This window comes from Coturnix japonica, chromosome 4 (genome assembly GCF_054131305.1).
Source record: "Coturnix japonica strain WE chromosome 4, WE-NBRP24, whole genome shotgun sequence".
NCBI classification, from domain to species: domain Eukaryota; kingdom Metazoa; phylum Chordata; class Aves; order Galliformes; family Phasianidae; genus Coturnix; species Coturnix japonica.
Window position 1 is genome coordinate 30,062,013 of NC_140666.1, and position 23,150 is coordinate 30,085,162.

At 35.7% G+C, this 23,150-nt stretch overlaps 1 protein-coding gene across 1 annotated transcript in view; it reads right to left on the bottom strand.

The window, feature by feature from the left end:
- The window catches only part of SPOCK3 (SPARC (osteonectin), cwcv and kazal like domains proteoglycan 3), a 133,849-nt gene that overhangs the window by 69,610 nt on the left and 41,089 nt on the right, over positions 1-23,150 (bottom strand). The window contains exons 3-4 of the mRNA XM_085544828.1: positions 17,540-17,585; positions 4,039-4,153 (exon numbers count right to left, since the gene is read on the bottom strand). Coding sequence (XP_085400954.1) covers positions 4,039-4,153; positions 17,540-17,585 — 161 coding nt within the window. The remainder of the gene's footprint in view (positions 1-4,038; positions 4,154-17,539; positions 17,586-23,150) is intronic.

Below are 23,150 nucleotides of genomic sequence, written 5' to 3' on the forward strand. Positions count from 1 at the left end.
CTGGACTAGATTTTCAGCTTTTCCGAGCCACGTTAGGTAACAGCTTTCCAAGGCCTTTGTGCATTTCTGTATGTTTCAATATCATTAGAAAATCCTTCTTTGTTCAACAGGGCAACCTCAAGTACATGAAGATTTAAGGATTTATCTTTACCACCTGTTTCTCTGAGTAAATAGAGAATATTCTACTCTAGGTACTCTGAACTATCCATTATCACCCAAATGCCTTCCTACTATGACTCCTTTTTATTTCCTGCTCAACTCACTTCTGGTTGAATATTTAAGCAACTCCCCTAAGGTCACAGTGCTTAACTCATAGTTTCCAGCCATTCTCAGTACAACAGATTCAAATAATTAAATTTCCTTAAGCTGAAGGAATTGAAAACCAGAATAAGTAAGCAAATTTCTATTAGCATTATGAATATCCTGCTTGTAACACGAACGTTCTCATCACCACATTCACAGTATCGGCAATATTGCGTTGTGATATTCTAAAAGCTGGATTTATAACTGAATGAAGTACATTCCAAAGCATTTCATTATTGCAGATATATTTTTTCCCTCCCATAAAGCTTATCATTTAACCCAAACATGTAAGTGTGAAGCTAAAAAGGGATGGTAAAACATCACTTAGGCAAAAAGGAAGAAGTTAAAGTCAGTCTCCAGCAACTCAAAGAATGAATGAAAAAAACTATTTCACATCAGATTTTGAATTATTTGCTTATCATGCATTCTAGGGCAGGCAGCTTTTCCCTTCCCCCAGCAATTCACATTGAAGTATTTGAATGACTAATATTAACATATACCCTGCATGTTTTCCCCTTTGAAATATTCCCCCCTTTTTTTCCCATAATATCTAGATAAGAGCATAAAAGATCACTTCCAATACAGTTATGACCAGCAGACATGCAAATAGAATTCAATGCTATCAGCAAACACCTGACAACTCTAATCACACCTTAACAGTTTCTAAAGCTTTGATGTTCCAAGCTACTCCCATAAGGAATCATATACAACACTTGGACTCTTTTTGCCAAAACTGTTCAGTCTTTACAGTATAGTACATAAAGTTTTTGCATAAGATGAAGCTGTATTGTAGAACCTCACTAGAAGAGGATTTGCTACATTCATGGAAATATGACCTACATGCAGTAACTCAGAACTGAAAGAAAACCGCACTCTCTGCTGCCACGGAATGAATAGCAAACCTAGGCTTGTCCGGTACATAACACCATGAAAAGGACAGTGAGATTAAGTGATTAGTTTTGAAACCCTACAAAGGCAATCACATCTCAACAAACACATCTACCCCTCGTAGCAGTTAAGGAAAGTGAGTTCTACAGAGCCATATGGAGGCTTTTCTGTAACACCTTCAAATAAACAACAAAGAAATTAGAGGAAGAACGCCTGTAGAAAAATATTGCTATGAGTGGCAAGGTCAGAACTGCAATTTGAGAACTAGCATATTTCTGAACTTTGTGGAGATTATTCAATTTCAGTTTGTATATCAGAATTCCACTAATTTAAAATATTCTCTCTTAAAACATTTGCCCTTTTGCTAAGTTTTTGAGCAAGATCATTTCTTTTGCCATCCTTACTATAAATAATATATTTAACATCTTGATTTGTCATTAAGAATAATTAAACTTCAATTACAAATGAGTTAAAATATGAAATTGTATTACTTGTACTTAATTTTTGTGGCATTTCATTAAAATGATTATTAAATATTTAACAATATGTTTTAAGTATTCTTCCCCCCATTTGAATGAAATTTAAGTGAAGATTACATAATGCATAAAAATGAGCAATTTTTAAAGTAAATCAAAGGCACTTGATTTAAAAATAGTTCCCCCAAAACTCCTTGTGTGATGAAACACTCATCACAGCAAGAAGAAAAAAAAAAAAAATATATATATATATATATATATATATATATATTCCATTATAATAATGAAAGAACAAGGAATCTAAAAGAACTCTATAGCAAAAAAAAGAGTAAGCCTTATTTGTCTGGCACAAGGTTCTCAGGGTTTTCCTGACTGCCTCATTCAGACAAACACACAGTGGAAGTAAAAAAGGAAAACTGTTGAGATGAAATTTTGTAAATGCTTAACCACATAAAAACAACCACAAACAAGCTGATATATCAGAAATTGATACAAGTAGATAGTACAAATTGATAGCTGATATTTCTCATTTAATATTTTACTAAGATACATAACTGAGTAGACCAGTTCTTTGGGAATTTGGAAAAACAGGTAGGTATGATGAAAATCAATATGCAAATGATAGGTTTTAGTGAAGGAACGTCACCTTGGGCTAAAGAAGTTAACAGACAAAGAGAGACCAGCAGACAAGACTACCTGTGAATATGGTATTCATATACTTATCTTACTGCACTACAGAGAGGTCAAAAGACTGCATGAAGAAAACCTCATTAGAACAAAAGCACAAAGCAAATGATTTCTCCATGAGCTAAGTAATCTGGGGGAACAGTGATATCTATATTTGTAGACCTGTGTACTGGCTCAGTACAGTAGGTAGTGATTTCTTAATCTAGCTTACAAGACTATGTTTCCCGAGCCTATTTTTCCATTTTTGACTGAGTACTACAAAGATATTAAGATACCTTTCAAAATAAGAACCAGGAACAGTGGGAGGAATAATATAGATATGAAGGCATATGTCAATATATTTATTAATTCAACCATTGTATACAGTTTCATCTAATCTGAAAGGCTTTCAGTCTTTACCTACTTAGTGCATTCATAAAATTAAGATATCATTTTTTCATTGTTTTTAACAGTGTGTAAAAAGCCTCAGAAATTTTGAACAATTGAATTCTTACAATCAATGTTGACATACTCTCAAAAGTTCACATGTACTTGAAATTAGCAATTTATTAAACCAAGTTTAAACCAAACTAGCTGTACCTGGAGATTATTTCATATAAACAGCACACCTGTACAAATAAGTTTTTGTTAATTAACTGTACCTAAATATCTAGATAGTTTAAACTTTTCCTTTCACTGTGTACTACTCTGTTTGTTTAAAAAGATACAAATGGATGTATTTAAATGTAACTAAATGCTAGGAAGAACAATCTTCATAACATTCATTACACAGTACTGGCTCTCTAAAAAGCTTGAAATTATCCTTTGACATTACACAAGACTGCTTTTCTTACTCTTACAGCCACTACTGAACAAGAAACTTTCTCAAATCCTGACTTCAATCATGTTACTGAAGTATAATGAAGCTCTATCCTTTCTACCATGCTAAGTTTCCCACAATGAAGTACAACAAATTGAGCGACTCCATGTAAAAAAATGCCATTTGACTCCAACTCCTGACAGACAATCTCATTATTCAGCTAAGAGTAACCTTCATGCCCCCTACCTATGCACTGTCTTCCCCAAATAAAGCCACAGAAATTCATTAACATTTTGCCACACTAAGACCTACATAAGTAGAGGACCTGAAACTATTTAGAAGAAAAAATAAATTTAAAAAGTTAAGAATAAAATAATCTGCATTCTGGTTCTCAACAACCTTTTCATGTTCGCTCCATGATATCCAACTAGTCCAATGCAAGAAAAATAAATAAATAAATAAATAAATACAAAGAAGCCAAAAAGAACAAAGTAAAAAGTTAAGCTTCATAACATGCAGTTTTAAAGACCTGTAGTTTCATATACGCAGTGATGAATGTATAGCAGAAACACATTATCACAATCATTAGACTGGTCTGGTACAAGTACTAGTTGGTATTCCCTTAAATGCAGCTGATCATCAGCTTGTGTTTTTTAAATACGTATGCCCTCTAGCTTAACAGACTATTTAAAAAAATCAAATATTAAACAGTCTTAATCAAATTATGCATGCATAGTTAATTCTAAAATCCACTGCTTATATGTTGTTATATAACTAATCATAGTATACTTATGGTTAACATGCAGTCATGAACACTACTTGAATTAACAGTCAGTCATGAACACTACTTGAAAAGTCTACAGGATTAACTTTTAAATTATTTACCTGTGTGTAAGCCTTCGGTGACTAATGCAAACAGCAGTTTGTTGATCCTGCGCAACACAGACCTTATGACGACTACACTTCATCTTTAAACATGGGTCTTTAGCTGGATCTAAAGCTAAAAATAATTTTAGAAAATCGTTAACAATTATCTAGAAAGAAAGAAAGAAAGAAAGACAAAACCCACCCGAGTATGTGGGGAGGATAGGGCTGTTGTTTTTACAGCTCATCAAAATGAAAGGTTCTGATTCCCATCAGCATAAAAAGCAGGATATTCAATAAGGTAAAACAAAGTTGCATAAAGTTCCTTACCAAGGAAAATAGATCTTCACAAAACACGTATATTCATGCATACTTTTACATGTTACCACTGTTACCTATTTATAAAAACACTAAGTACTCCATCCAACTCTCTCCTGGTCAGAATTTGTATCGAAGACAACTGCAGGTAAAACACTCTTAATATCATGACTTGCTGAAGACTTGAGAATCCTGCACAACGATTATGTCTTTCAAAGCCCTAACTTCTCAAAGGAAACACTTCTGAACTGGATTCAGCTGCCTACAGTTCTCCATTTCAATGATGTCACTTCTGAACAAAATTAGGTTTGTGATTTTTAAATCTCTAAACTAGTAACATATCAGAAAACACTACAAACCAATATCATAGTATCATAGTCTCGTGTGGGTTGGAAGGGACCTTAGAGATCATCGAGTCCAACCCCCTGGATTCGAGCCCCCTGTGTAGCAGAGCAGCACTTCTACCACTTGCGCCACAGGGGATTCGAACCCGGGCCTCTGATGTTGCAACACGTCATTCCTACCACTGTGCCACCGGGGCACACAATATGCCACGAAGTAACTTAAAAAATAAAAACAAAAAAAAATAATTTAAAAAAAAAATCAAAAATCAGGCAAACACATTTATCAGGAGTTCAGAACATCTGTTCATTCAGATGTTGGCTCCCATATCTCCCACATACGAAGTCTCTGTAAAAGCTGTACATCAGAACGGTAGTAAAAAAGCATACCTCTCAGTCCTTTATATATGTCACTGCAACTCTGAAATAATATCATGTACGTTGCACTTTTGCATTAATCATCCTCAGTAGATCCTAATTAATTAATCCTATTAATTGCCACACACATGCACACACATCGTTTTCAATGAGCTGACAATAATTCATGTGCAGCAGTCATATTGCTTATAAAATTTGCAGTGTTCCCATTGTACAGACAGGGAATGAGCAATGAGCCTAAAGCCACACTGGGCATCAGTAAAAAATAGCATGAGAAGGCTGAAACCAGCTTCTTCCCATTTGCTTCATTCTATAAGGAATTCTTCACTTTCTGATGTTCAGTATGTTTGACAAAACTAATCTTAAAATGACATTAGTACACACTGTTTCAGTTAGAGAACAATCACACCAGGAGGGGTGCGAGATCTTATCCATTTTTCTTGGCCTTCAACCTCTTGTTCCTAGTGAATAATCCTGGTATCTTAAATTAGTACCTTTCAAACTAGTAATAAAACAGATAACATCACTGTCATCAAATGATAATTTCACTAATATTAAATGGTGTGAGGTGACACGAACATCCTAGAAATCCAGGTAACAATAGTAAAAGTGATCAGCAAAAGTGATTATCAATTATTGTAACATTTGCAGCCTATTCCAGATGATTCAGAAAACCAGATTCAAATCCAGATAGTTCATGCATTGATCCTAATTTCATCCCTTAAGTTCAAATGAAGAGTTGTAAATCAGGATAGTAGAACTTTAAAACCTAATCTGTATCAAATAAGTAGCATACAAATTGGAATGTTGTATCTGAATTTTATTATGTGTTTACAAAACATGATTTGATTATGATCTTGTAAAAGATCACAAACTACAAGAGTAAATCCAATAAACTCATTCTGTGGGCAAACTTGTGTCTATATATGCATAGGCTTAGGCATCTTTGCAATTAATTCTTTTTCCTGTTTGCTAGCAATGATAAAGGAACCTCAGTTATTTTGTTGTGTTCCTCTAGGCATACACATCCAGTAATAGCTCACTATCTGTAGTTAGAATTTTGTTAAAAAACAAAAACATAGGTCTCCAAATATCCTTTGTGATTTCACATCAGAGACAGCTGCAGAGATTCTGGACAGCTGCAGAAATAGCTGCAGGCTATTTCTTTGTTATTTAATTACCCAATGTGGTTAAATACATGCAGGAAATAGAAACACATTACAGCTACTTTTTTGAAAGGATTTCCATTATAAGAAGTTGTCTAGATTGTTGAGTAACACGCACCCTAAAAACAGTTCATTTTTAGAATATTACCAACAATTGGCAGGGACATGGAAACACATGTCTTCTGTATTTGTTTCAAATAACATAAATATTTTCAGATTGAAGTTGTTCACTTCCAGATCCTTTCAAGTGTCTTCTTACTGTCTGTGGAAATATATGTGCACGCATACAAATAACAGATTATATCAGACAAATAATCAGAGAAAAAATTAATACTTTATCTTGAAGAATACATAATTAAAATGTTAGAATCTATTTTCCTTAACTATTTTCTCCTTTTATATACTTTTATACATGTCATTTTGAATAGAAATGTATTTCTATATAAGCAGATTGCTCTGAAAGTAACACTACCTATTTATTTCCATGGAAACTACAACAGATACTAAGAGCACAATCAGACTGTCTAATAGATCAAATTCTCAGCTAAAAAAAGCTATCTTTCAACACACTCACCACCATTAGCTGTGCATTTTCAAGCAACAAACAAGAGCATACCGTGCTTGTAACCATCTGCACCAGCAGAGGTGAACCACTGTCCCTGTCACCACTGCTGAAATGCACCACCCACTGCCTCACCGTGTTCATATTCACTGTTTGGTCTCTGTAAACTTTCAGACAGTATCAATGAACGTCAATGGCTTCCCCCACTTTTTCCCCCACTTGGAGGAATTCAGTGACACAGCTTTGCTTCATGCACTCCTCCGCATCAAACATTATTTTGTCAGACAGCCCCTCTGCTGCTCTCTGTCTCACAAAAACAAAATGAATGGAACTCTGGTGGGAAGGTTCAGCCTCTACTGCCATACCACCAGCATCTACCTCTGCTGTTGTGGGCCAACATAAAATCAGAGGTAGTGCTTTCAGCCCTCATATTTTCCTAATGTTTCTTCATAGCTTTTTTACCTTTGGACTTCCAGGATACATCTCAAGCAGAAGCATAAATAAAACCATGAAAGTCTTTCCCTTTTTCCCCCACAGTCTGAAGTTTTTCATGCTCTGGAGGAACTAGGCTCTCCTTACACCATCTGACTGAGTCCTGTTTCCAGGGAAATTATTATTGATATAATGTAAGTCTATAAATCAAACAAGCTAATACAGGAAAGAATTGAGTCTAATTCTTTGTTCTTCTAGTAAACATTGATCAAAAATGCCTGTATTACTCCCACTATGAGCATGCAGTCTTTCATTGGCAACAAATCACACTGCTATCTCTTTCTGCTAAAATAGGCAGCTACAAAACAGTACTGTTCTCATACTGGATACTGGACTGCAAGAAATCATTTATCAGTACCTATAATGAATCAGCTGACTTCTTAGGAATTCATATTCAACCAATTTCTAAAGACACAGGTCTGATCTTAGTTTTGTTTACTTGATAATAAACAACTCTACTTAGCTCATAGTATACAGAAAACAAACAAACAAACAAAAAATGTGCCTGCTATATGTTATTTAGGCCAGGCTGATGGATCTGTGAGCAACCTGGTCTAGTCAGAGGTGTCCCTGCCTATAGCAGGATTGGAATTAGATGATTTAAAAGGGTCATTCTAACACAAACCATTCTATGATTTTGTATGCATATTTAACATGCATTTCCCAAATGTAACACTGATATAGTAACACTAAATGTAGTGTGACTTAAATTTCAGTAAGTAGAAAAAATGCTTTCAGAGTTACAAAAGGAATCATTAAGTTAAAAAATTATTTGTACCATATAATCTTTCTCTAAGAACTTGCATTATTAATAAAAATAATTAACACATTTTGAATGGAATTCAGCTCACTTGGTGACTTTTTACAGACGGATATGGATTTGTTATCCTCACATCCTAAGGAAGCAATTAATACTCATAAAAATTGATTCAATTATTACTAATGGATCTATTTATTTACCATTCAGATTTAGAACAGCAATGCTGGAAAGCTTCTCATAATCTCTTCTTTAAATCAATTTACAGCTACCACTGCCAGAAACTGATATTAGCCAGATCATTTTTATTGGGAATACAAAAGGCAATCAAGTGAAAGCAAGACAACATAGTAACCCTCTTGACAGAAGCTCTATGGCAGAAATCACAGTAAAGGACAAGCGTTTTGCCATCAGACACATGGAGTTTTCCATACCCAACAAAAACAAATGGGGAAAAAATGTTAAAGGCCAGATTTTTCATTTAAATTCTATTTTCCTCCTCTAAAATTCAAGATTCATTTCTGAAGGGTAGAAAAAGAACTTGACTTTCAGATCAACTACACCTGACAAAACCTAACGTTTTGAGCATCCACTGAGTGGTTTAATTCCTCTAGTTTAAGAGGTAGGGGAGAAAATGATAAATCAGCTAGAATACCAATAATTAGTCACATGTCTGAGCTACAACCCTAGGCAAACAAACACCTAAACTGAGTTGATTCATATTACCTGCTTTGATAAATTACCTAATTCCTGAAGAAACCTAATAAGCGCTTTTACTTCTGGTAAAAGTGGTGGTCTGCAGAGACAAGCCAAAGGAAAATGGACATCAATTGGAGTCCGGATTATCGGAAGTTCCACACCAATATGTGAAAGAAATTATTCATGGTGAGGGTATCAGAGCCCAGGCTGCCCAGGGAGGTTGTGGAGTCTCCTTCTCTGGAAATACTCAAGACCCACCCGGACACCTATGTCTGCAGCCTGCTGTAGGGAGCCCACTTTTGCAGGGGCATTGGACTTGAATTCTGGAGGTCCATTTCAACGCCTGTGGTTCTGCGATTCTCCCCTTTGAAGGATGATGAGTCTTCCTCTCTTAAGAAGATTTTCTAACTCAGAAATGTTTTGAGTCAAGAAAGATCAGGAAGATAATAGCACCACAGTTTCCAAAAACAATATGGGGGAGAGCAGAACAGAGCACAAAAACACTCAGCTGATAGTCAGCTAACTCAAATCACAGATAAACATTTAGTGGCAGTAAGAAATGACAAGAGGGTTTGTTTTTTTTTATTTTTTGCTTAAGTTGTACAGTGATCTACACACAAAATTTGCAGATACACATATTGGCCCTCCTCACCCACACATAGCCTGAATTCATATTGCTTTACAGTCCTAGAGAGCTCCCAGTCTTGATATGCAACATACCTGAATAAACAGTTTTTATCTCCATGTGAAAAGGAACCATTCCACAGTTATCAGTCTCAGATTCATAAATAAAAATGAAAGAATAATAAGAAACAGTCTTCCTCAGTAACTTGATAGTTCTGAAGTTCTGAAAAGAAGAATCTTGAATTTTTGTTCTGAAAAAACAGGAAGGGGAGGGAAGTACTGAAAAGAAGAATCTTGAATTTTTGTTTCTTCTTCCTGGGATTACCTTTAGCATCATACACTAGATAACATGAAAAGCAGAATACGTGGCTATAGCTGAACCTTCAATGCAAGGAATCTTCACACATATTTTTTCCATCCAATCCAATGAATTTACAACTTCAGTAAGAAGAGTAGAGAGAAGGTGTTTCCACTGCTGGCCCAGTGACTAGAGAAGAAATGCTTTAAAGACAAAGCTTCCTCAGAAGAGACATACGAGACTAAAAGTTACGCAGGTTTGCAAAATGAAATGAAATAGTCCCATATACACTTTTCTCAGTATAGTGCCAATTTAAAGTCCCACTCTCTGCCTCTAGCAAGTCACTGCAGCCTTCTGTCACATTTTCACTTCCATATTTCCACATAACCATTTTGTGAGTCCGAATGGTTACCTGAATGCATGATCTATCTAGCTGTGTTAAAATGAAATTTAAATAACACACTTTTCAAAATTTGTTTTATAATTATTCAGGATTTGGTCACACCATAGACTTTGCAGCAGGACTTAACACAGGTTGGCAAGAAAACAGGATTAAGTTGGCATTGCTATCAAAGACAAGATGTCACATTACAAGTAAGGTACTAAAAATCTGTCATGTAGCCTTTCTTTTCTCTTTCAGCTGTAAGAATTCAGACTCCATTCAATCATAGAATGGTCTGGGTTGGAACAGCCCTTTAAGATCACCGAGTTCCAACTCCCTGTTACATGCAGGGACACCTCCCACTAGACTAGGTTGCTCATAGAGGTTGGTGTGCATCCACCTCTCAAGCCAGTCCAGAGAAGTGGACATGGATAGCATCCCTTTCCTCTAGCATGTCTACTGCACCACTCAGCTTGGTGTCATCTCCAAACTTGCTCCATGAGTCTATGGAAAAAAATATTGAAACATTTCAGGATCCACAACAAACATTATCCACTGAATTAGTTAGGAGTCCAAACTGGGAACCACATTGGACTAGCTGCTTTGGTAGTGTTATCACAGTCAAGACATTCATAAATAAGAGACATTATAAAGGACTACTGCAGCACACCTGCAGTTATCAGTGGGCTGTTTAACAGAATTTTGTGCATTTTCAAACTAACTGGATTACAAAAGACACCTAAATACCTGAAATTGGAAACTGTTCACCAGACTAAAATGATGGTTTTCATAAAGGAACAGTCTTTTTAGGAGAAAATTCTGAACTTCAAATCACTAGAGAACTGAGAAACCGTTAAAATATTTTGCACTCATCTACTATTAAGACAAAAGTAGATATGTGATATAATTTAATTGAGAGTATGACAATTTGTCTGGAAAGTTCTGGATGTATATTTCTAGTTTTCAAACGTAACTTTTGCTACACATGCTGATGTTTCAGTTTTTATAGCAAATGTAACAAAGATAGGTCTACATAATTGTTGTCACAGTACTCAACTAATGGATCTCCGTTAAAATCCCTTATAATTTCCCAGGGCTCGCAAATGAGTTAAGTGAAACAGTTTTATTGAACATGATTCTAAATGATTTCAATTCACTGTACAGAAATGTATTCACAAATTACACAGATGTGTGTGCATGTATTTGCATATCCTTGGTTACCCAAATTGCTACAAAACTAGGTAGATGAAATAGCTAAAGACATAACTAAAAATACATGGTTGAAACTGCTTCAAAATCCCCTTCTGTTGTACAATTGTATCTACAATACTTCTGTTGTACACTGATTCCTAATATAAACTAATATGATAAAAGACAAAAATTATTCAGTGAAATGGTCTATAAGAAATGTTACAGTTGTTACAAACATACTATCATCAGGGTGTTCAGCCACCACGGCAACATCACTTCAAGTTTCCTCTGTTGCCTGAAAATTCTCCACTATTCCCACCAAGTACTTCTATTGAGCAATGGAAAACATACTCTTCGCTTAAAAAGCATTATACACCAGTGTTCTTGCATATGCAACTTCACTCAATAACTATACCATATAAGCTACTTTTATCTGCAGTCTAAAAAGGAAATGTACTAGAAGTACATCATTTTTATCTGATGTAAGGATAGAATATAAAGAAAATATGGTTTATTTATTTTGATGTAACATACATTAAAACTACTATTCAACTTCAAATAGTCCAAAGAACGCAAATCATACTGTTTGTTTCTAGAACAATAGTGAGGACAAAACGCACCTTTCAGCAGCAACTTAAATAAAATACCCCAATTTTTTTTTTCAAATAATACCTGTTCCATATTATTTTCCAAACCAGTGTTGCATTTTTATATTCATGCAAATACTTATGTAAATATGAGATACAGAATTGAAACATTTACTTAAATACATTTACATGCATATGTATGTAATTCAAAGAGTTCGGTGGGAACAAGTACTCTTTGGATAAATGTCAAATACTGTTTTAAGGAAAGGCAATGGTGGATTGAAATACAGCTAATAATATTCCTCCCATCTTTTATAGTAACTTAGATTTTGCAGCAACACAAGTTGAATATCACTGTTTATTTTCAGATCTAGAGGACCTGGAATGCTTGGATACTTCCAATAATCACTTATTAATATCCATAAAATTACACAGATCTGTCTACTTGAACAATTCTGAAATCTTAAATCAGATAAACATAAGAATGCCTTTCAATATATACCAAACTATAAAGGAATGAATTCCAACACCATTAAGGCAGCCGTTTCATTATCACATGCAGGACTGTATCTATTCCTTTAACTGCATTCTTTTAAAAATCTTAACATACTAACATTGAAATTCAGACTCAGATTAAGGATGTGTTTTGCAAAAACTGTGGAGATGTATTATCCATACACCAGAAGTCTAAGAGAATATTAGAAAAGCTTAGAAGTGCTGCTCTAAACATGATGCCTCCTATGTTATCATTGGTGCATGACACGGGAGGCAGATGATACAGATATGGGGGTGAACCTTCCCAACAACATTCCATCCCATTTTGTCACTGTGAAAAGGCTGCAGTAGCAGCGCAGTCTGACAGACTGTCATGACAGAGCTTCATGCTTTCACTTGGGAGAATAGTTTTCTAATGGATTACTCTCACTTGATGGAGAGAAAAAAAAAAAAAGCACATCAGTAACAGAACCAAGGGAAAGCCCTTGTGAAGATTCTGTACCATAAACTGCAGGGCTTGCAGCAAGCCCCAGAACAGCACAGAACTCCGCAGTCAGGCACTCATGATGAGTCACACATTCAATACTTTGAATAGCTCATTTTGGTTGCAGCAAACAAATCAGAAAAAGATAGAAAAATCCCAAGCCTACTTGTATGGTTCTTGAGGTGAAAAAACAAAATTTATAGTTAATTCTTATTTGACTTTAAACTTTGCCAACTTTAAGCTTCAGACAAGTGGAGACTTGTTTACGGCACAGCCATGGAATAATACATAAGAAAAAGTGAGCACTGGTAGACTACAAAAAAATCTCATTATGACAGTCTCCCTATCTCATCACACCAGTCAAAGAAAAGAAATGTGCCGAGAATCACTGTTGTATTTCTTTTATTGGCAAACATGGAATCCTAAGAGACACGATTTCTTTAGTAAACCATAAACATTACATTCACTCCTAAGCAACTGACTCATAAGGTTCACAGAATCACAGAATGACCCGGGTAGGAAGGGACCTCAAGGATCATGTAAGTTCCAACCCCCCTGCCTAGCAGGGCCACCAAACATACACATTTACTAGATCAGGTTGCCCAGGGCCCCGTCCAACATGGTCTTGAACACCTCTAAGGACGGGGCATCCACAACCTCCCTGGGCAGCCTGTTCCAGGGCCTAACCACTCTCCCAGTAAAGAACTTCCGCCTAACATCCAACCTAAATCTTCCCTCCTTCAAGTTGGATCCATTTCCCCTAGTCCTGCTATTGTCAGTCCTTTCAAAGAGTTTAATCCCCTTTGTACAAATGGCTATTCTCACAAAATAACCACACGATCATTTTTCTCATCTAAAGAGAGAGAGCTTCAGACATATAAACAAGTGCACAGTAACTGTATTTTCTGTGTCTTGCTGTGCTTCCAGAAATCACTTCCAGAAATAAGGTGAAGCCAATTCTGACAACATGGAGAACAAGATATTGACTGGGAAATCTCCTATCTTTCAGTAGTATTCCTAGTTCCACTTAGAGGCATAATGTCATTAATGCACTCCCAAAACAAACAGCAACCACCACCACACAAGCCACTGATTATAAAGAAAATCTGTGTGACAAGCAGAGTACAGAAAACTGTGAGAAACTGCATATGTTTAACATATAGCTCAGTTCAGTATAATTGCTAAATTCAGGTTAAGTGTTTCCTGCTGAGGTTAATTAACTGACAAAGACTGTAGGGGAACTGTTATATTATTAAAACTGAAAAGGTGTGAACTGGCAGGTAAAAATACCTGATAATCATTATGCAAAAGGTTGAAAAATTAAGACAAAACTGCTTATATATCAGAATTTTGGCATATCTATTATTCTTAAAAAGAGTCCACAGCTAGCACTGCTTGCTTTCAGTTGGAAATCAGGCAGTAAAATGTGAATAAAAGAACAACTCAGCAGTCGTGTTTTGCTCTTTAGTGTTAATTTTCACTTAACAAGTCTATGAAAATAGAAATCTGAAACCTGTAGGCATGCTTTTGAAATATTCACTACCCAATATACAATGCATTTTGCTAACAAAATAGAAAATAACATGTTTCCTTAGTTGGCTTGTTTCTAAATGCAGAAAAGTATTCTACAAACGTCAGCATCAGGATTCCCAAAGAACTCAGAGAAACATAATGAGCCCGAGTATGTAGAAGCTTCAATCTTCATTATAACCAACAGCCAGTCAAAAAAAATAACAACAGTAGGTATATGATAACTAAACAAATCACTAGCAAAATTCACAATGCATTCTACTCACTGTCTTCTGATCAAAGACACAGCTACCATTTAATCATTAATCAAAGTATTACTTATTACTGTTCTTACACAAAAGGCAAATTCGCACACCACACCTCCCTATCAAAAGCCAAAAAAAAAAAAACAGAAGAAAAAAGCCTGAAGGTACTTTGTAGTGAAGTGATAAGCCTGCTTCTGAAATGAAGGTCCTTCAATGAAAAGAAGCTATTGATCAAGAGGAAGCAAAACTTTCTTTGAGGAACTGTCGGACCAAAATCAAGAATGTGTTAGCATACAACGAAGAGAGAATTACAGTTCGTGAAATCAGCAGCTTCCAAACCTGTCAGTCTGCCATAGATCTGAACTAACACTTACAAATTTCAACCAACCCAGACAAAAATCACCACAATTCATAGAGCAGTGATAAATAATGCAAACCTGTCCTCCCTTCCTCTCTTACCTCTCCCACACAGACTGGGCAAAACAAGCCTGCTGTATTCAAATGGCAAACCTGAATTAAAGTGACAAATTCAAAGTGAATAAACCTGGTGGAAAGTCCTACCTACACGATCATAATTTACCAGACAGTAAAAAAAATAATAAAATGATTTAAAATATGCCAACAAAAGAGCAGAACTATTCAAGAACTCAAACAATACATTTTCAGGATTTTATTTTCCCACTCCGTATTTGTCTTAGCAAATGCCATCTCAACAAAAGAGTATTGCCACTCCCATTAGAGTCTGACAAGCAAAGTCTGTCTAGTAAAAACGTTCTCTCATTCTCATACAGTCAAATTTTCACTTCCTTTTTTGAGTCATCTCATGGAAAGCAAGCTTTGGGCTTCATTTCCTCACTAACGTAATTAGCTACTGGGCAGTGCTACAGTCACTTGTACTAGAATTTGATGAAACGTGGATGAAGAGTACAGTTTGCTACTGTGCAGTTTCTTTACAATATCTGCTATTACATGTCATGATCACCTTACCCAACCATAGTTCCTCTCATTTTAGAAAGTCCACCAAATTTTTCAATTGTTTCAATTTTTTTGTTGACTTCTTGGTTCTAATTCTCATTATAAAATGAGAATACAAGGGACACAAAGCAGGCTAGGAAAACACAGGTATAATAGCTGCAGACAGGCATAGCCTCTCTCTAAGACAGAAACAGATCCTAGCTAAAGAGTTAGCAGAGCTCATTGAGAGGGATTTAAACAAGATCGGAAGGGGAAAGGGTATACAATGAAGCTCACTAGGGTGGAGAGAGTAGTCCAGGGCTTTATGCTAGATCTGACAGTGGAAGAGTCAAGCGGGACAGAGAAAGGCTTGGTATTGCTGTCACACAAGGATATTACAGGGAAAAACCTCTGAACTATCCTGTAGGATCTTGCAGGGACTCCTCAGAAGAAGTAATGTTGTCAGCCTCCCATCTGAAATATTCTCACACCCCTCTAGGAAGCAGTGGGGAAAAACCTCAGATCCTCCCATGGCTTTGAGGGAGGGCCCCTCTAGAGAGGTGGCAGCACGTTGGAAAGCCCAGCTGAAGTGCTTTTATACTGATGCATACAGCATGGGAGTTGGAAACCATGGTGTGCTTGGAAAATTACAATCTGGTTGCTATCACAGAAGCATGGTGTGATGACTCCCATAACTGCAATACCACTATAGAGGGGTACTGAAGGGATAGGCAAGGTAAGAAAGGTGGGGAGTTGCGCTCTGTTAATAGAGTGCACAGAATATGAAAAGCTCGCTGTGACAGATGGTGAGGAGCAGGCTGAGAGCCTGTGGGTTAGAATTAGGGGTAGGACTAATAAAAGAGCACCTGAAACCTTCTTCCTTCAGCTGCAGAAGTGATCCCACTCCCAGGTACTTGTCCTGATGGGGAGATTTAAACCAGAAAGATATCTACTGGGAAAGTCACATAGCAAGTTGCAATAAATCCAGGAGATAACTGGAGTCCATGGATGATAACTTTCTGGTTTAAGTACTGAATAGACTGATCAGAGGTGAAGTGCTACTGGATCTACTACTCACTAATGCAGGAGTTCATTAAAGGCATTAAGATTGGAGACAGCCTAGGCTACAGCAACTATGCCCTGGTTGTTTGTGATCTCAAGGACCCTGGCAAAGAGTGGGATCAGGACCCTGAACTTCGGGAGAGTGAACTTTAGGCTGTTGAATTAATTTTTGGATGAGATCTCCTGGGAAGCTGTCCTTAAAGATAAAGGAAGAAAGCGGGCCACTCTTTACAGGTGCCTTTCTGATAGTACTCCGTCGCTCTGAATAAGAAGACAGGCAAGAGAGGCAGGATACCAGTGTGGCTTGGTAAAAACTGGTCAGATTGAGGGAAAAAAAGGGTTTGTACCAGCTGTGGGAACAAGGACATGTCACCTGGGGAGAATACAGGGATGCTTTCCAAACTTGCAGAGAGAGGATTAGGAAAACCAAAGTGAAGACTGAAATGAACTTGGCTAGGTATGTTAAAAACAACAAGAAGGGATTCTATAGGTATGCTGGCCAGAAGAGGCAGGCCGAAGAGAACATACCTCCTTTGGAAAATGAAAAGGAGAACTGGCTATGACAGATATGGAGAACACTGAAGTACTAAATGATTTTTTTGCCTCAGTACTAAATGAGTTTAGTATTCACTGGCAGCCAGGATTCTCATATACACCTGACATCCCTGAAGCTTGCATCCCCAAGCCTCCAGGTTGGAACTGGAGGAGTAATTTCCCCCCTGCTGCCCTCTTTCTGCCTCTAATCAATAAAAGCTTGCAAAAGTCATAGATGTAAAACAATTAGGCTACTTATAAACTTCTGGCCCCTTTTTATAACAATGGTTTGAAGAGTGAGAAAACAAAAAATTCATAGTTTCAGAGTTATTCTAAGACAGGAACACATTTATAAATATTTTAATCTTTAACCATACAAATAAATAAATAAATAAATAAATAAAGATAGTAGCAGAATCTTACCTTGATCAAATGGTTTACCCGGGCTCCATGTGCGAAAGTAATCATCCTGGAGAATGAGAAACAACCTACATTTAGTAAAATATAATAAATCAATGTGTACATCCAAAAGTCATTTGATCATAAAAGACAGAAGATATATACCAACCTCTACTTCCTAGAAAAGGCAAGCAGTAAAAAACAAATGAGAAAAAGATTACAGTCATCATAATGGGACAAATTAGGCATATAGAATAAAACGGTGCTTTTCAGAGGTCATTTGTACTCATCAAGTAAAAAGGGTATGCAAACAATATTACTTGTTAACACTGAAAATTAAGTTATTTCTCAAAATTCTTATATTAGGGTATGTTTCTAGTTCTGCTTTTAAAATATTACAGTAGCTTTCTTGTGCTCTGAGATATTGAAGAACTTAATTACATCTTCCATTATTACTTTTTCAAACCCAAAGCTCCAACATCACTATTAATTAAATATAATGAATCATAATGAATTTTAGAAAGATATTCTGTTTTACAGTTTTTAACTGTAAAATCTGCCATAATTCTAATTAGCTCAATTTTCTACAAATTGTTTTCCTAAACATCAAATATCCTTCTAATTATGTGAGACTGTACTCATTTTAATTTATGCATAAACCTGGGTTCACTAACTACAGCGATCACTTAAGTCTTTTATCACATCCAGCAGTTCTGTCCAACTGGCTGAAAGATCACCAAGAAACCTCAATTTACAGAAACTTAAACTACTTAGAAAATGTGAGCTTCATACAGTTGTCAAAGACACATTGTCATAGCTAAAAGAATGATCAAACATCAAGCACATTTACAAGAACAGAAAGCTCTTTGGTCTTTAGTAGGACAATAATTTTACTTCAGAGATGGAAAAACAGTAGTTGCATCCAAAACTGTATTTTACTGATAATGTTTTATTAGTAAGAACTGTTTTTATGGGAATGTCTTCTTTGAAACACAAAGAGATAAATGAGCAGAATCTGGAAGTACAGAGTAAAATCAAAGTTATGAATGCATCATTGTGCATTCTTTTACTCAGCACTGCATAGATTAACAATGATAACTGCCTTTCTAATTACTATGTAAATAAATACATACTGCAAATAAAATGAGTTTTAAACAATGGAAGAGATGAGTAGAAATAACAATTATGACGCTGTTTTCCAGTTATATTCCTCCTAGCAGTAAATAGAGATGTTATTATTACAGAGGTAGTTTGAACAGCTTTGAGGCAGCTCTAATGTAATGCTTCTCCATGAATCATACTGTATTGATAAAACTTCCAATTCTTGGAAAAAGCATGATATGTCAATATCTTTACTGGCTACTTTTTAATTTCTTTTTCAGTTAATTTAAAATACATACATTACATTTAGTTGCATTATATAGGAATACTGGGTATGAACAGAAAATCCTCAGTTCTCTGTTACCTTCTCTCTGTGTTTTTTTCAAAGCATCTAATAATAATTTTCACTTTATCTTTTATTTTCTGGAGCTCACATTTTTCTCAGAATGGTCATACATTGTCCCCTCTCTGTTGCATCAAATATATTGGTATTTTCTACAAAGAAAAGGTTTTCTTCCTGCAATTGTTACATTACATACAACATAACCAAATACTGAAGTAATAAAAAGAGATATATTTTTACTTTGTGTATCTTAAAGAAGATCTATTAAAACAGTAAAATACATCATTTTCAACATTTCTTCTTCATAAACTTTGCTTAGACTAAAGAGTGCTACTGTAAGATTTATTCAGAAGGAGATGGATACTCTGTCAGTTTCTGCTAAAGCAGTAATGTTTGCCCTAAATTAACCTATTCAGATATTACTTGCAATTAGAATGCTGAAAAACTAGAGCAAGTAGAATATAAGACTAAAAGAACAAAGATTTCTCTCCTTACCTGGAACACTCTCAGATCATTTTATTAGCCTTTTTACTAGCCTTAATTCTTGTTAACCTTCTTCATGCAACAGGCATATTCACAAATCCCAAATATAATCTCAGAAGATATTTCTAGAACTAAGAGCCCTGACATATTTATGTTTATAAAATCATTCTACGCTGTTCTTGTCATTCCGCTTTTCCTATTTTTTTTCCCCAGCTTTTTCCATTACTCTTGCTGCTACAGAATTTTCAGCAACAATAAAATAATAAATGTGAAGAGTAATGAAGAAAATTTGACAAATGCAATATGTGTATTCAATCACTTCTTTATTTTACGAGTGAATTACGTATGTCATTTAAGCACTTTGCACTGTACTTACTGACAGAAATCAAGCCCTCAGATTGGTGGCTTCTAGTTGGAAAATTTGAGGGTCTTCTAAAATAGACTGAATTAGATGTCAACACAAACCTATTTCAATATACTACACAAAAATATCACGTACCTCTTACTGAATTTCCTGAGCAGTTACATTTTCACATCACCCATTACTTAAAGTCCACTACTGACTACTGTAAAACAAAACCTTCACATGCCTCTATCAACAGGGACAACAGTCATTTGAGTCTCATTCTTAGTGCTTTTACAAATACTCCTAATGCTACTTAACCCTCTGAAAAAGTGGTTTCCTGTTACATTCAGACCTTTCCTGACCTTCAGTAAATAAAATGTTGACTATTAAAATGTTCAATATTCTCTTTAGGATATCAACAATGGAATAATATAAATAAGCTTTAAAAACTGAATGAACAAATATACAGCTAACAGTGAAGGCCAAATAGTGTTACAGTATCTAGCTGATTCTTGAACCTTGAATAAGTGAGAAAAGAAACATCTCAAGAACAGCTCTAACTTATTATTTTCTTCAGGGATTTTCTTAGATTTGTCCTGGGCACATTCAAGAGCCTGAAGGTACTGAAGCAATATGGAATAAAGTCACAAATTTATCAAAATAACCATGCTTTTTCAACATTACCTACATAAAGATAGCTAGGTATTTTAAATAGAAAATTCATCTTTGCTGCTCTTCTTGAAACCATATGAAATTCATTTAAGTCTATATCTAAAGCATACAAATTGCACTAATATTAGCTATGTATCATGGGGCTAATAGCCATGTATAAGTTTATGCACTGTTAAGCATCACACTAAGCCAGGGTCATAATGATGGAGCATAGTAATTCATAGTAATTCATGCTACAATATTTCAAGAAATATATATATATACATATATATATATATATGTATGGGCCCCCAGTACAAGAAAGATGTGGAAATCTTGGAATGAGTCCAGAAGAGGGCCACTAAGATGATCAGAGGGCTGGAGCACCTCTCCTAGGAAGAGAAGTTGGGGGAACTGGGCTCGTTTAGCTTGGAAAAAAGAAGCTGTTTACCAGGGTAGATAGCAATAGGACAAGAGGGAATGGTTTTAAACTGAGACAGGAGAGATTTAGGTTACATATTAGGAGGAAGTTTTTCACTCAGAGGATGGTGATGCACTTGAATGGTTTGCCTAGAGAGGTTGTGGATGCCCCATCCCTGGAGGCATACAAGGTCAGGCTGGATGTGGCTCTGGGCAGCCTGGTCTGGTGGTTGGCAACCCTGCACATAGCAGGGGGGTAGAAACTAAATGATCATAATGGTCCTTTTCAATGCAGGCCATTCTATGACTTAATTTAAAAAAAAAAAAAAAAAAAAAAAGCCAACCAACCAACCAAACAAACAAAAAACAGTTCTCAAGATTTTTACAGGGTGGCATAGAAATCTGACTTTTGCTAGATTTGACACTTCTTCCTGTAGCTCGTATCTCCCATGAGAAATACAGTTAGTTTAACTAAAAGAAGCAGCTCAGTGAACAGAACACCTCAGACATAGATAAAGGCAATGGCAATTCATATCCAGTATTTATACTTTGGAATCAGGTACTCTTAAAGGTCAGTTCCATGTACAAAACAATCAGCATGAGAGAACTATTCCAAAACAATGATCTACCGCAACTCTGCTCCTCTGGAATGAACTCTGAATGCCATTAAGTGAGACTGAGTCTTGCTGTAAATTCCTTTCCTATTTTTCTGGCATCTAGCCTCTAGTAGAGCACTGGAATGACAAGTGAAAGGATGTTTGTTTGTCGTTCAGTGCCAGCCTCTAGGGAGGCTGCTGTCAGCTTCCTTTGCTGCTCCAGGCTTGAGGGCCATGCCACCCACAAGGCCTGAATTCATGGGGCAGGCACAACACAATTAGAATCAGAAACTGCTTCTAGCAACTCTGGCACCAACTTCCCTGTGCTCAACATGCATCCCACTCCCTTTTCTTTGCCTCACACTTCTAGTACTGTTGATGAGGCTGGGCTAAGAGCACCACTTTTCAGCCCCCTGTTTCACAGACCTCATTCAGAAAGATTTCTGTAGAGGCTGTCTATTTGCTACTATCAGCATTAATAACAGCAGGTTTCAACAGCATAGCTTTGTAATCATTTGCCAGGAAATACCAAATGCTCACTAAAGCTTATATTCACAGATACTGAGAGAATACTGCAAAACTTTTTGAAGAGAAATGAATTAGTATCAAAGCTGAACCTGCTGGATTTCTATAAAAATTATAAGACATTATTTCATTAATAGCGCATATCCTAGAGATTACTATATATAACAAATAAATAAGAAGCATCTTTTCCCTATAAACAAACAAATTTTGGCCATGCTCCTCCTGCTATGCTGTCAAGATTCAACATGTGAGGAAGACCTCAAATCAGATTAATTGTATTACAAGAATAAAGTCCAAACTTGTGAGAAGAGATTAAAAAAAAGATAAAAAAAACACTTGCTTTGAATGCGTTTCCAGGCACTTGACTTTCAAGGTGAAATACTCAGTGTAGACCTACCTACCTATATGTGTGTATATATATATATATATATATATATATATATATGTATTTTGTTGTTGTGCTTCAAGGTTATTCATAATATATGCAACCTGTTCGTTGATTCAAAATGGGAACTCTCTCTCAAGAGTTATGATTTTAACTTATAAAACCATCAAGTTCAAAGCCTTTTTATGCTCTCTTGCCACTATTGGTCCTTTTCCAATTATGCTATGTAAAGACACCATCAATAATACAAAACCTTAAAAATATCACGAATCAGCAAGCCTCATGAATATATGATGCTGGCTTGCATACAAATCAAAAAGTGTAGAAAAAGCAGTCATTATAACTGAGAATGAAAAACAGTATGAACATTTAACACACATTGTCTTCAATAGCCATTAAACGGCATCATTTGTATGCAATCTAATAATACAGAAATGATGTATTTTCTAATGAACGCTATTAACATGCTTTACTGATTCTATTGGCAATAGGTTTATAAGATGTGTAAGAACAGAATTTTATGTTAGATAAAAGATTAAGAAGATATTTTTTAATAAACAGAAAATAATAATAATAAAAAAAGCAACGTCTGCAAGCACACTGGGAATTTTAAGGAGATAAACTCATTCTTCAAGATTATCAGATACACGATAATAAATTTTGATCACTGACATACTGCAACAAGATTTTGATGGTTGAAACACCATTATAATCCTTAAAATATCTAATTCCAGTTATTGAAAAATGTTATCATAGGTATTTTAAAGGTACTGACTCTGATATAT